At 33.9% G+C, this 13,866-nt stretch overlaps 1 protein-coding gene across 5 annotated transcripts in view; it reads right to left on the reverse strand.

The window, feature by feature from the left end:
* LOC123548925 (uncharacterized) overlaps positions 1-13,866 on the reverse strand; it is a 49,223-nt gene that overhangs the window by 19,111 nt on the left and 16,246 nt on the right. For 3 of the 5 annotated variants that reach the window (XM_053545876.1, XM_053545873.1, XM_053545874.1), the window contains exon 1: positions 1,618-1,938. The exons of 1 other annotated variant lie outside the window; for it this stretch is intronic. In XM_053545876.1, coding sequence (XP_053401851.1) covers positions 1,618-1,821 — 204 coding nt within the window. In that variant the 5' untranslated portion in view covers positions 1,822-1,938. One more of the 5 variants, XM_053545872.1, reaches the window with a different exon arrangement.

The following is a 13,866-nucleotide window of genomic DNA, read 5'->3' on the forward strand; positions in this document are numbered from 1 at the left end:
ATCACGTGATAAAAGGAATTCATTGATTGGCTTTTACCGTAGTATATAAATTAACATAATTCAGAATAGGACCGATTCGCCCAAAATGTACAACAATGACATAAATAATTTTATCTACCTATAAAATACATTTAAACAACATCTGTATATATAGATGGGTTTTTAGGTCAGCGATGTTATTGTACTTTTGATAACAAACATACAATAATAATAACATACATATATAATTTAGCAACGTTTGACATGCCATAACGCAGCAGTCAGTTGCGAGTTTTCAAGCTGTCCCGTGTCACGAAGATATACATGTATACAAGAAATAGGATGCTACTTGACCAAAATGACTCTTTTAAAAATTTTAAATTCAAATCCAACTAATTTACTGAAACACCCAATCATTATGTCAAAATAAGTCATAATAAATATTTTGCATTATCATTTTGGTTATTACTACAATGCAACAACAGAACTGCTTACACTTTTATTTTCGAATTTTTTAAAACATATCTCAGCATTTTCAAAGGAAAATGACATGAAAAAAAAACTTTAAAAACTTTTAAAAGAACATTTGTCAGACGGAACGCACCCAAAAATAATGCTAAACTCTGTTATATAATTATACATGTATTCCTATTCCGATATGGCTCTATCTTATCGTAAAACTTTTTTGTCAATATACAGAAAGCGTTGAAACCCTGTTTTTAAAGGAATTTTGAAGCAAGAAAGAAATAACTTATTTTATAATAAAATATATATCTAGAATGTGCACGACGAGGACTTTCCAAATATATCCGGGATGGTATTTTAACTTTAACTTTTCCTTCAAAAATACTTAGTAAAAACAGGGTTATCGTGTAATTCTGCCAAATATGTATAGAGAGTATATTGAATTTGAGAGACGTTTTACAAACGAATTTTGAAGCAACCAAATATTGACTTATTTTGAAGGAAAATATACCATCGTAAAGGTATTGAATTGCTTTTTAAGGAAATATCCGGGATGGTATAATAGAATAAATAGAAATGTGTAATTTATGACATTTTCTATGGTAAATGTATCATTTCCCTATATAAATCAATGTAAGTATAGGAATAGGATTTATCAGTTGCGCTGTCTGATGGCTTATCAGATTTTGTGCCGTAGATGTACTGATAAGATCGCCAAAGAGGAGAATTGTTCAACATGTAGGCACAAAATATTTTATATAATGCACAATCGATACTTTTCGTAACGCTTGGCTAGAAAAATTTGTACTGTGGGCTTTTACTCCACGAATCCATTGAGACAGGTGGCGAAATTTACCGCCAATGAAGCATTATGGGTGGTAGAAACATACAATTATTAATAGAAAATATGTTAGTAAAAGAATGAATCAATTTAATTACGACTAAGAAAATTTCAATGAAAATAAGAAAAGAATTTTCGGTATTGAACCACAACCGCCTATGTGACAAGCCAACACGCAACCACTAGTTATGACTAAAAGCTAGTCTAAACTAAATAAGGCAAATTAAAACATGCCGATTTCCCTAATCGATAGACGAGTCTATAAATTGAACGTCAAAATCAAACCACATCCTTAATATTACACTGAATTAAACAAAATGTGCGCTACATACCTGTTGTGCCAATCGGTGAAATGTAATACGTTTGATATCATTTCTGCGGGTACTGATATTGGTGAGACCCAGTTGTCTAACAGACTCATTTACGCTTAACACAAGCTCACTATGATCAAATTTAATACCGTCTTTGTTAAAAGGGCCGTCTTTGTTAGAAGGGCCGCCATCTCCATAAAATTCCAATCGCAAGGTAACATCCATTTTATCGTAAAAGGAATTATGAACAGAACAGAACAGAACATATAGTTTATTAAGACTTAAGCCTAACAGCCCATCGTCATAAATAATACAATTTTACAAACATGCAAACACAAAGAAATGGTAATACCTGTCAATACAGTCAAAACTTGTCAAAACGTGTGAGAGTGTTCATTTACATCGCCCAATAAATGTATAACAATCGTGGCAAATGTACATCAACTTTAAACTAGATGTAATGTATTTAAGATCGTATATTTAATGCCTGCCATTATTGTATGTAATTTATCTGTAAGGAGAGGAACTATTTTAGTTAATTCTATCGTTCCAATCCTTTTCCTATTGTGTGTAGTCATGTCAGTTGTCATTCTTAAATGTACATTACGAAATAAATATGTTTAAACTAACTTTAAACTACAGTCGGTACCTTGACATTATAGATAAAATATCAACAACAAACTTTAATTTATGTTTACCTGGTTTCTAACCTCAGATGCTTGTATACAAAATTTAGCTAGTTTTATTAATACTGATTTCCTATCCGAGTTTATAAGAGATATAAATTTAAAAACGCTCTGGTGTCTTACATAATATCTTGGAATAAACTGCTGCCTAAGATTACTATAATATGGACATTTTAAAACAAAGTGAAATTCGTCCTCTAAATCATTCAAATCACACATGGTACATTTTCTTTGACTTCTATCTACTTGTCTATGTCTTCCCGTTTCAATAGCAAGATTGTGTGAACTTAATCTTAACTTTGCAATTACATTTCTGTATTTTTTATTGTCTAAAATTTCTAAGTATTCAGATTTTACATATGACAACTTAATTTCTCTGTATATGTATAACGATGTACACGTGTTCATATTTGTACGCCAGTTCTGAATATAAATATCTCTCAGTCTTAGCCTAAATTCTGGTATAAACATATTTATATTTACAGATTCCGGAAATAACCAAATTTCTTCAAAACCCGAGTCTTGCAACAATTTTCGCACTTTGGATGTCCAGTTACTGACATTTTGATTGTGTTCTATACTATATCTTTGATTCTTTACTATATGATAGAGAATGCAATTTTCACTTTTTGATGTATTCAGCTTTAACCGATACTTAATAATACGAACATGCCTTTCAATATATAAAGGAAATCTACCACATTCAGCATACAAGGATAAAGTGTTAGTAGTCATTTTCACATTTAGTAACCATTTACAAAATTTCTTATGTACACGTTCTATATTTTCTGCCTTAAGGAAACCCCATACTTCACAATTATAGTTCAAAATTGACAATACATATGAATCAAACAAGTTAAACATTATGTGAATCGGTGTATGTAAATTCTTTGTAACGCTAAATAACATGTTCATAGCTCTGAGACCTTTTCCACTGAGCGTATTAGTTGCTTGCACAAACGATCCCCCGCTTGAAAAAACAATTCCCAAATAATTAAAGTTTTGTACAATTTCTATTTCGTTTCCAGCATATGACCATCTATATTGCCTATTCAGTGCCCCACCCTTACGAAAAACTACTATTTTGGTTTTTTGAACATTAACCGTTAACTTCCATTTATTACAATACTGCTCTAAGCTATTCAGCGAGTTCTGTAATCCTTCCATAGTTTCGGATAACAATACCGCATCATCTGCAAATAATATCAAAAAAATTTATATCTGCTCAACTGTTAAACCTGCGTTTATATTTTGTTGTAAGGGCATTTCAATATCATTTAAGAATAACGAGAACATAATTGGTGAAGTAATTTCCCCTTGAAATAATCCGATTTCACATTTGAAAAAAACAGACAAAGTATTCATGTGCCTAACACATAATTTTACTTCATTGTACATAGACCTAAGAAGTGAAAGCATTTTTCCGTCTATTCCTAGTTTAATTAATTTAAACCATAAACAATTTCTGTCAATTAAATCGTAAGCTTTCTGGTAATCCACAAAGCAGCAAAACAAATTATTTTTATTCTTGAACTGATTCTCAATCAAAGAATGCAAAATAAAGACAGCATCCACTGTTCCATATCTATTTTTGAATCCAAACTGTGCATCGGTCAAAATGCCGTTTTGCTCAGCCCACTGTTCAAGCCGTTCATTAATAATAACAGTGAATAGTTTCGCGAAACAGCTTATCAAAGTTATACCTCTAAAGTTATTTGGGTCCGTATTATCTCCTTTTTTATATAACGGTATAATAATGCCCGAAGACTAGCTTCGGGGGAATGTTTTTGTATTAAGTATATGGTTAAAAAATAATTCTAACGACGGGACTATTACCTGTATAGTTTCTTTTAAATATTCGCAAAAAATATTGTCGAGCGAACAAGCTTTATTATTACCAAGCTTCTTTGACGCGCGTAATATTTCTGACGCCGTTATAGGGTTATCAAGCTCCTGGAATGAAGGGTTTGACAAATCAACGTTATTGTCGAAATTTTGCAAAAACTCTATATATTCTTCATTATTTTCATGTTCAGCTGCGGCCAATTGTTTAAAATGTTCATAAAATTGATCAAGAGTTATGTTTTCATTATTATCATTTTGTGTATTTCGTTTAAACATTTTCCAAAATTCGCGCGGCGTTTTTCTTCTCATTTCGTTCAGTTTTTTACTCAACTCGCGATGGAAATTTGACTTACTTCTCTTACATGTATTTTTGCAATCTCGCTTCTTATGTATAAGACATTGTCGAGTAACGTCGTTAGTATTTAAATTGTATTGATACAATGCTTGTTTGTATAACTCACGTTTTTGCTGACACTCATCATTGAACCATTTATTCTTATATCTGTCCGTATCTGTGAAATATGTACCACCGTACCTAACGGTATTTAGTATTTATCTGCCTTTACTTGAAAGAAATTAGTAAATATATTAGCTAACGAGTCTGAATCACAACCGTTATTTATGTTTTCCTGCAGATGTAACTCAAGATTTCTGCTACCCGTCATTACATCATTCACAAAATTTTCTTTGTATTTCGGGTTCCACTTATAGTAATTTCGGAAAGTACCTGTATTGAACGTTTTGTTAGTCATTGTTTTTAGCGAAAATAGTATCGGAGCATGATTTGAAAATTCATTAAAATCACATATGTTAGTTTGCTAGTTTATCAAAATTTGATTGGGAAGTTAGCACATAGTCAACTATACTTTCCCCATTATAGGTCATGCATGTGTATTTCCCTACATTTTGATCTCCATATAGCCGTCCGTTAACAATGCGAATATTAGTAGATCGGCAGATGTCAATGAGATTATCACCAAAACGGTTTGTTGTGAAATCCCGTGTCGCTCGCGGTAAATGTGCATCAATTAAAAGCGGGTCAGTATTGCCTAGCGCGTGATCATTATTGATAAAATCGGTTTTACGGCCTATTCGCGAATTCATGTCTCCAGAAACGAATACGCAGCCTTTTTCTTGATATTCCTTAATATCAATTTCTAGTTGCCGAAAAATGTCGACATTGTACCTATTGTGTACCGGAGAAGACTCTGGTCTACATATACAAATCCCAAATATACATCATCCTCAATATTAAAAAAAAACATGTATCGCATTTCAACCAAATTAAACAATCTATATCATTTTTAACTAATTTAACACCCTTTCTTATTGTATCCTTAATATATATAATCAGTCCACCACTCGATCTTTTTGCATTTCTATGTTGAAATCGTCTATAGGAATGAATAGGATTACTATATCCCTTTAAATTTACATTTGAAGATTTATTAGTCCATGTCTCACTCAAACATATGATATCATGGTCTTGTAAAAGTTGAACAAAATCAGGCGATGATCTCTTTTCGAGAGTAAGTCCCTCAACGTTCCAACTTAAGCATTTCAGAACACCCCCGTTTACCTCCTAGTCACCAGTATATAACACATTGTTAATGTACAGTTTGTCAACGCTTAAGTAAGCCTGTTTACCATCCTGTTTAGCCTTCCTCATGATCGGGATCAACTTACGCCGGGTCTCTACTATCTCCTTAGGGAATTGCTCGCCAATGCCAAATGGTTTGCCTGCTAATTTCTTTGATGCTTTGCGAACTCTCTCCCTGTCTGGATAGTATGCAAATTTTGCGACTATCGGACGGACGTTCGTGTTTCTGTACGCTCCAACTCTATGTGCACGGTGTAACTTGATTTCCTGTTTTGCGTTTTCAATTTGAAGCTCGTTCTCAATAAAGTCTAATACTTTCTCTTCACAATTTTCACCCTTTTCTTCAGGAAGTTTATAGAACATCAAATTGTCCCTCATGCTGCGACATTTTAAATCCACTACTTCATTTCTAAGTTCTTCTTCTTTCGATTTTTGTTTAGAGTCTATTTTTTTCAACGACTTCATCATGGACTCGAGTTCAGTTTGCTTATTGCATATATCATCTAATGTTTTCGTGTCAAACTGCCTGCTCGATTCAATGTCCTTGATCTTGCCCTCGACTTCATTGATCTTTTTATCCATTATGTCCATTCTAACGGTCATTTGATTCATGCTGTTTTTAATCTCGCTTAATTGTGACAACTTATCATCCATAGAATTCAGCCTTTGAAATAACATTGTAAACATGTCCATGTTTTTGATTTGAAAATGTCTGCATTGTTGGGGTAGATGGTGTGCTGCAGGCTTGCAACACGGGTGATGCTGAGTTCATTCCCGTGTACGGCGCATTTGGCTGATACATTTGCGGCATTTGTTGCATATTAAAAGTTTGACTTGCCTGATAACCTGCGTTTGGGCTATATTGAATGCCCTGTATCCCGCCATTTTGAGCCATTGTTGTCTGTCGTTTGATCTCGGTCTGACTACTCCTTGGTGATTCTTTAGTCTTTTTACGTTTTCTTGTCATCAGTAATCCAATCACTTACAAGATACACCATAAGTCACATAATATTATAGCTATCCTATCACTTATTTAACGTATTTTCCATATTTTTTTATCCTGAAAAATTTTGCACCACCATTTCTCGCGCATGCGCATAGATCTTTTATTATGTAAAAAACACACTACGTCCAATTGGTTCGCGTGTTAAACCTCAAACTAATTGTTCACGCAAACCTCATGTGACACCACTGAAATTACATTCAAGATCTACAACATGCCACGAATATACTACCACTTTAGATTTCATACAGTTTGCCGGGTTGTAGTGATAAATATAGCCAGTCTATCCCTCTGATCCGTGACATTCCGTGCAAAGCATGATTGCAAATTATCTAGATACATGTACACTGCTGACTAGTATACAAAATTAACCAACTACAGTTAATGCGGTCTCAATCAAATTGAATTTGCAATATTCACTATTAGCCTTGTCATCAGTGCTTCCGAGGGATCCACTTTTCAGATTTTGATAATATATTTTGTTAGTATTACGTTAATTAGTATATATCTTTTTCAAGAATTTTACAAAAGCGGTTGATAATTTTAGGTTTTATTTATCAAAAGCATTCTTACATTTTTTAACGATGTTTCAGCAAATAACTTCTTATTTACACTGCAGTATGTTTTGTTTTTTTATGCCTCGAAGATGGGCATATTAACTTCACATTGTCCGTCCGTCCGACTGTGATTTTGTAAATTCTTGTCCGGGCTGTAACTCGATCTGCTATCCATGAAGGAATTTTGAAATAGTTTGGCATAAACATTAACCTTAAGGTATAGGTCCATGTTTCGGAGAAAAAAGTTCGAACGTCAGCAAATCATAGAAAGAAAGCATTGTTTTACATGAAAATTTAACAGCGTATAAAACATTTATATTATTCTACAAAACCATTGTCAATTTACTCATATATGTATTGAATTCCGGAAAGGGACTGCATGAAGGGGCCACACTTCTGGACAGTCCAGCGCCTTTAAAAACTCACCATTTTTTTTAAAAGCTGTTACAGGTCTTCGTTTTGATGCATTTGCAACATCGTGCGAGTGTTTAAACTTTACATAACTGGGTAAACATCGTTTTGACAAGTGTTTACATTTATTTCTTTACAAATGGCATTCTTATTCAGGCGCGTAGTGAAAATCTGGCAAACATACACACTTCAAATTGCTAATCTATGTCGTTTCAACACGAAGTCTATATAATCCAACAGAGATTGCTGCATATACAATCATTGCTTACTTCATATTCTGTTTTTAAAAAAGTGGAATGGCGAACTCAATGGGACATGCAAAATGTGATCGTTAAAAATATATAATACATGTTCCTTACCAGTAGGAATTATTTGTATAGTAAACTGATTTATAATAAGTTGATTTAACATGCATTTAAATTCACCAGTTGTCTTTGTAGTTTTACAACAATTTTTGTATAGGTTTGAAATTTATTTCATTATCCTTCTATTTGATTACTTATTTTGTAATAATCCTGAACATGTGAAATATTACAATCTTACAATTTTAAAGAGGCGAACTTGTATAATAAAATTTTAACACAATGTCAAAAAAAAAAAAATGAAACAAATTTTTGCCTTCAAGTCTAAAAGGGATTTCGAATATGATATTTTTGTAATAGTACAGACATAATTTTCGCACATAATAATTATTAAGTTATTTTCAGACGTCACAGAATATTTGTTATGTCTAATAATTGTACTTAAATGTATACAATTATCAATTAGTCCATGGTCACATTGTTGTAGAAAATAAAATCCTATAGAAATCAAATAATTACGCCCGATTAAATCTTATGCTATTGCCCCACAAGTCGTAGGATACTACTGTGGCATCCAGTTCACAGCGAGATAAATATCTTCTTTCTTTTATAATTGGTGGTTATATATTTTTAATGGCCTATTACTAACTGAATTATATATATTATATTTCAGAAGACCGTAAACTACATTCAGATCAAGATTTCAGTGTAATACTTGGTTTTAGATGTTGTTCAGATATATCAACGAATCAATATGTTATTACAATGTCTACCCAATGCTAATGTTAAAGCCTCGTATAAAACTTCTGAAAAAAAAAACAAACTTTTTTTGGTTCGCTATATCTTAATATGTGTTATTTCAATGTATATATATTTTAACATTGGGGCATGGAAATATGTTCTTTACAAACCATGTTTGTTTTCATAGATCAAATAAGAGCTAAAATAGGGACATTTTCAATCACATTTTACCGAAAATTAAATAAAACAGTGTTCGTTTTAGTTGAAATTAACTGTTTATATTATTTCGCTATCGTGAAATCACAATGACGAAGCACGAAATCACAATGGCGAAGCGCGAAATAGTGAATTATTCGGAATTTCGCGCTTCACAATTGCGCTTCGAAATCGTAATATTGCGTTTTGTGCTTCTCCATCATGCGCAGGTGATGAGGGAAGCGTTGGATCCGATCCATGGCGGCAAAGAGCGAGATCACAAGCGCAAAATAGCGAAATTTTCTCAAAGTCGCACTTCGCCATTGTGATTTAACATACGACGACGAATTACGGAATTTAGCGATTTCGCAATTCGCCGTCGTGACCTCGAACGAGATCACGATAGCTAAGCATGAAATCGAGAGTTTTTAGCAGTTTGCCACCGGTCGCACTTTGCAATCATGATCTAGCTCTTCGCCATCGTCATTTCACTGCGCAGGTGATACATGAAGCGCGGAATCATGAAGGCAAAGCTACACTTACAGTAAAATTCATTTTACTATCGTATATTTACCTACAGACATATCCCTTGAATGATATATCCAATTATAATAATATTTCGAAAGTTTGTTACCACGAAACATCTGTTTTGAACAAATATTTTTAGCTTCAAAAATATCAGGAGGATACCCCGACCCCCCACATACTTCTGCGTACTATGAAAATGCCCCAGCTACGTGCCTGTTATTTAAAGGGTGACAACTTATTTAGAATATTTTAAGTATCCAACTCTGTGGGACAGAACAGTAAAACATGTATTGGACAGGTACCTTGTGTGTCAAGATGCTGTTCATTTACTAAAAAAATATGTTGTTTTGTGATATACTGCTAAACCTTAATGAGACGACGTTTCGTGTGTAATACTCAGACCCCTAGCTACAAGGCCAAGGTCACACTTAGAAGTCAAACGTTAATAGGGTTTGTTTCGTGTCCGGTTCGTAACTTTGCTATTCATCAAGAGGTTTTGAAATTACTTAGCATAAATGTTTATCTTTATCAGACGACATGTCATGGGCAAGACTCAGACCCCTAGCTCCAAGGTCAAGGTCAGACTTAGTGTTCAAATGTTAACAGGATCGGTTTTTGTGTCCGGTCCATATTTCTGCTATCGATGAAGGGATTTTGAAATTCCTTAGCATAAATGGTAACCATAATCAGACAATGTGTCATGCGCAAGACCCAGATCCCTTGCTCTAATGTCAAGGTCATACTTAGAAGTCATAGGTTAATAGGATCTTTTTCGTGTCCGGTATATAACTCTGTTATCCATGAAGGGATTTTGAAACAACTTGGCATAAATGTTTACTATAATGAGGCAATGTGTTACGCTCAAGACCCAGACCCCTAACTCCAAGTTTACACTTAGAAGTCAAGTCAAAGTTTTATAGGTTTTATAGGGTTTGTTTCATGTCCGGTTCGTTACTTTGTCATTCATCAAAGAATTTCGAAATTACTTGGCATAAATATTCCCTATTAACGAGAAAACTTGTTATGCATAACAAACAGACCACTAGCTCCAAGGTCAAGGTCACATTCAGAGGTTGACAGTTTACATGGTGTGTTTCTTGTCCGTTCCATAACTCTTCCATCGATTAAGAGATTTTAAAATTACATGGCATAAACGTTCCCTATATCGAAATGACGTGTCAGACACAAGCCCAAGACCCCTAGCTTCAAGGTCAAAGTCAAACTTAGACTTTGTATCCTTCTTGTGCAGTCAGTAACTCTGCCATTCATCAGAAATTTCTTGTCACAATTCTTCCCTATGATGAGCTGGTGTGTCATGCTCAAAACCTAGACCCTAGCTCCAAGGTCAAGGTTACCTTCGGAGAACTTGTTTAATCTGGTCGCAAAATGAGTCATACCTAAACTATGCTGGCATATTTTGCACAGACAAATAGCATTTTTGTTCACACTTCGTGACTTCGGGGGCGTTAGTCACTAATAGTGCCAGCTCTTATTTGAGCTTTAGTTTTAAATACTTAGTATATTTTAAGAGTTGTATATACTTGTATTTTCCCTATAAAATGTCAAGGTCAGTAGTGGCTATTGTTAAGTTACCTTTAAGACACACCACAAAATAACTATAATATTTTGTATTTCCATGATGGTAATTATACATTTTTTATATGAAGAAATGAGAAATAACAAGTATCTAGTTACAATTTGACAGTTACAGATATAGGGCAATCTGACTAAAGTACTTCATCTTCTAAACGAAGATCTGAGAACGACCCATTCACATTCGTCTTCTGTATATTTTGGATTTCCATTATTGCTATTTTTATGTTATCCAATCAGGCGACTTGTTCGATTGTCAAAGAGTAAGAAAAATTTGCAGTTATTCCAGGACTCGAACCCGGGACCCCTCGCTTACAAAGCAAGTGGCCTACCGACTGAGCTAACCGGCTATCTGATACATTACGACATAAGAATTGTAAATATCAAAAGTCAATGCTAGAGGTTGATTTACAAGATGTTGTAAGCTAGGCTCTGATTGGCTAGTGAAAGGGCCGTCAGAACGAGGCAATGAATAGGTCGTTTTCAGATCCTATGCGTAGCGTAATAGGAGATGTACTTTAGTCAGATTGAGATATAGGGCTAAGACAATGTATTTAAAGCCCTGCTCCCGTCCTACCTTTTAACCTTGAATTGTCACTGAAAAAGCATGAAAATCCTGACTATGAACAGTGGCGCCTGTCAAAATAGAGTCTATTTTATAAAAAATTCTATATGAAATACCTGTGGTTATGCGTGTTAAAGTGTGGCACGTGGCCGTTAACTGTTCCCTATTGTAATCATGGGTTGCATACACACAAAAGAATTTGAATAGCAGCGGAGCAGGGCTTTAATGTCTAATGGCCAGTTTTTCAACTCTAGCACTAAGAAAGGCTCAAACCAGTATTAGTTAAGCCATCGCTCAACCTTGTTTTCTAACGGATTTTTACTAATACTCGGCGGGTATATTTGCGATGTATTAGCTAAGCCTTGGTCACACACTATAAACATGTAGATACAGTCATCGGACCGTTTCGCTGTATTTTTCATATATAAAACGTGTTAGTTTGGTGATTTACTACTTTCGAAAGAGAATTTCTCATAGAAATCATAGAAAAATAAAAAGACACAGAAGCACTAGCGCCCGTCTAATGAATGAAAAAAAAACATTTGCTGGGGAAAAAGGTGAATTTATTTCAATGTAAGACTACAAGCATTCCTATGTTTGCTCATTGTCTTATTGTTTTCATTATTCTTAAATGTTCCACCTTTCATGTACAAAACACGTGCAATATGCACTTGTAATTAGGAATGAATTTGTAAATTTAAATTAATAGTATAGGTACTCAAATTGCACTTGCAAATGCACGAATTTCAAAATCCACACGTCATTGAAAGACGTATATACACAGACGTGCGTATCCATATATAAATATGTTCACCTACTTATTTGTGCGTTACATGTACTTATAATTAAATACATGCACATACTATGCCCCAACGATAACTTGATATTTACAAACATGACTATAAATAGATTAAAATGGAACATAGGGAATTCAGCATTTTTCTAGCATGTTACAATCTATATATTTCTAGATTTTGTACAGGTTACAAATCTGCTCAGTGGTAAAGCATATCTTTTGCCGTGTGGGTTCGAAACTCAGCATTGAGAATTAATTTTTATTTCAGTTTTGTATAAAAATTAAGTTTCCTTCATGAGCTCTGTGACAATACGACAGAGACTGAGAGAGATACCTAAAGCCGATTTGGCAGATCAGAATAGTTTATTATATATCAAAGATGATATTGATTAAATACATGTACTTAAGCCATGCAAATAATGAACATACTATTTTGTTATATAAAGACATATATACAAATTCAAACCATCAAAGAAAGAAACAAAAATAATGAAACAAAAATGAAAACGAATAGAAAAAATATCTGAAAAATAAAACCATGAAGATTCGAACCCACAAAACGATTTGTTTATACCCAATTGTTGTCTGCAGTTTACCCAACTGAGCTATTTTTCCATGTACATAGTGGATATTTCAAATGAAAGAAATACTAATATTTAATTGTCAAGTAATGGGTAACCATTATGATTATTATTTCATAAGTTATCACGAAATAAACTCGTCCTCGCGTTTCGGCGGAAATCACGTTATCATTGGGGATTAGTATATATTTATGCTTGCATGTATATTTTGAAACGTGTACAAATGTAGCGAATTTAGTAAAGTTAAAACTGAAGAGTTGAATCTGTTACATTTTTAGCTCGACTTTTCTAATAAAAAATGAGCTTTTGCACTCGCCCCAGCGTCGGCGTCGCTGTTGGTTTAAGTTCTTTTTATAAAGCAAAACATCTGTAATACTAGCTTTACTGAGACGAAATCTATCCAAAGCCCGCCGTTACATGACTGAAATACTGTTGAAAAACGGCGTTAAACCCAAAACAAACAAAAAATCTATCCAAAAGTCCAAATCATCGTACATAACGAAAGGGTTTGCTCAGTCCCGTATCATTCCCTCCCTCCTCAACATTTCCGCTTTAACTTCATACTGGAAATTTAAATCCATGTCTAAATATTCCGCTTCCCTCTTTTCTTAAACCACCTATGCCCCAGGTTTAAAATAACAATAGAAAGACACCGCTCAAAGTAGAAAAATCCAATCGAAGGTTTAACTTTTGTCGAGCCCCGTTATTCACGTGCTGACTTAATCGTTGTAAATATATCCGACACGGCTTAAGTCAGAGCTTAAGTCTTTACTTAATAGTTGAAAAACTGGCCATAAATCATTGATTATACAAGACTTAAGTAACTTAGACACTATAAATAAGTAGACAGAGTGAATCAGAGCTAAT

This window comes from Mercenaria mercenaria, chromosome 6 (assembly GCF_021730395.1).
Source record: "Mercenaria mercenaria strain notata chromosome 6, MADL_Memer_1, whole genome shotgun sequence".
NCBI classification, from domain to species: Eukaryota; Metazoa; Mollusca; class Bivalvia; order Venerida; family Veneridae; genus Mercenaria; species Mercenaria mercenaria.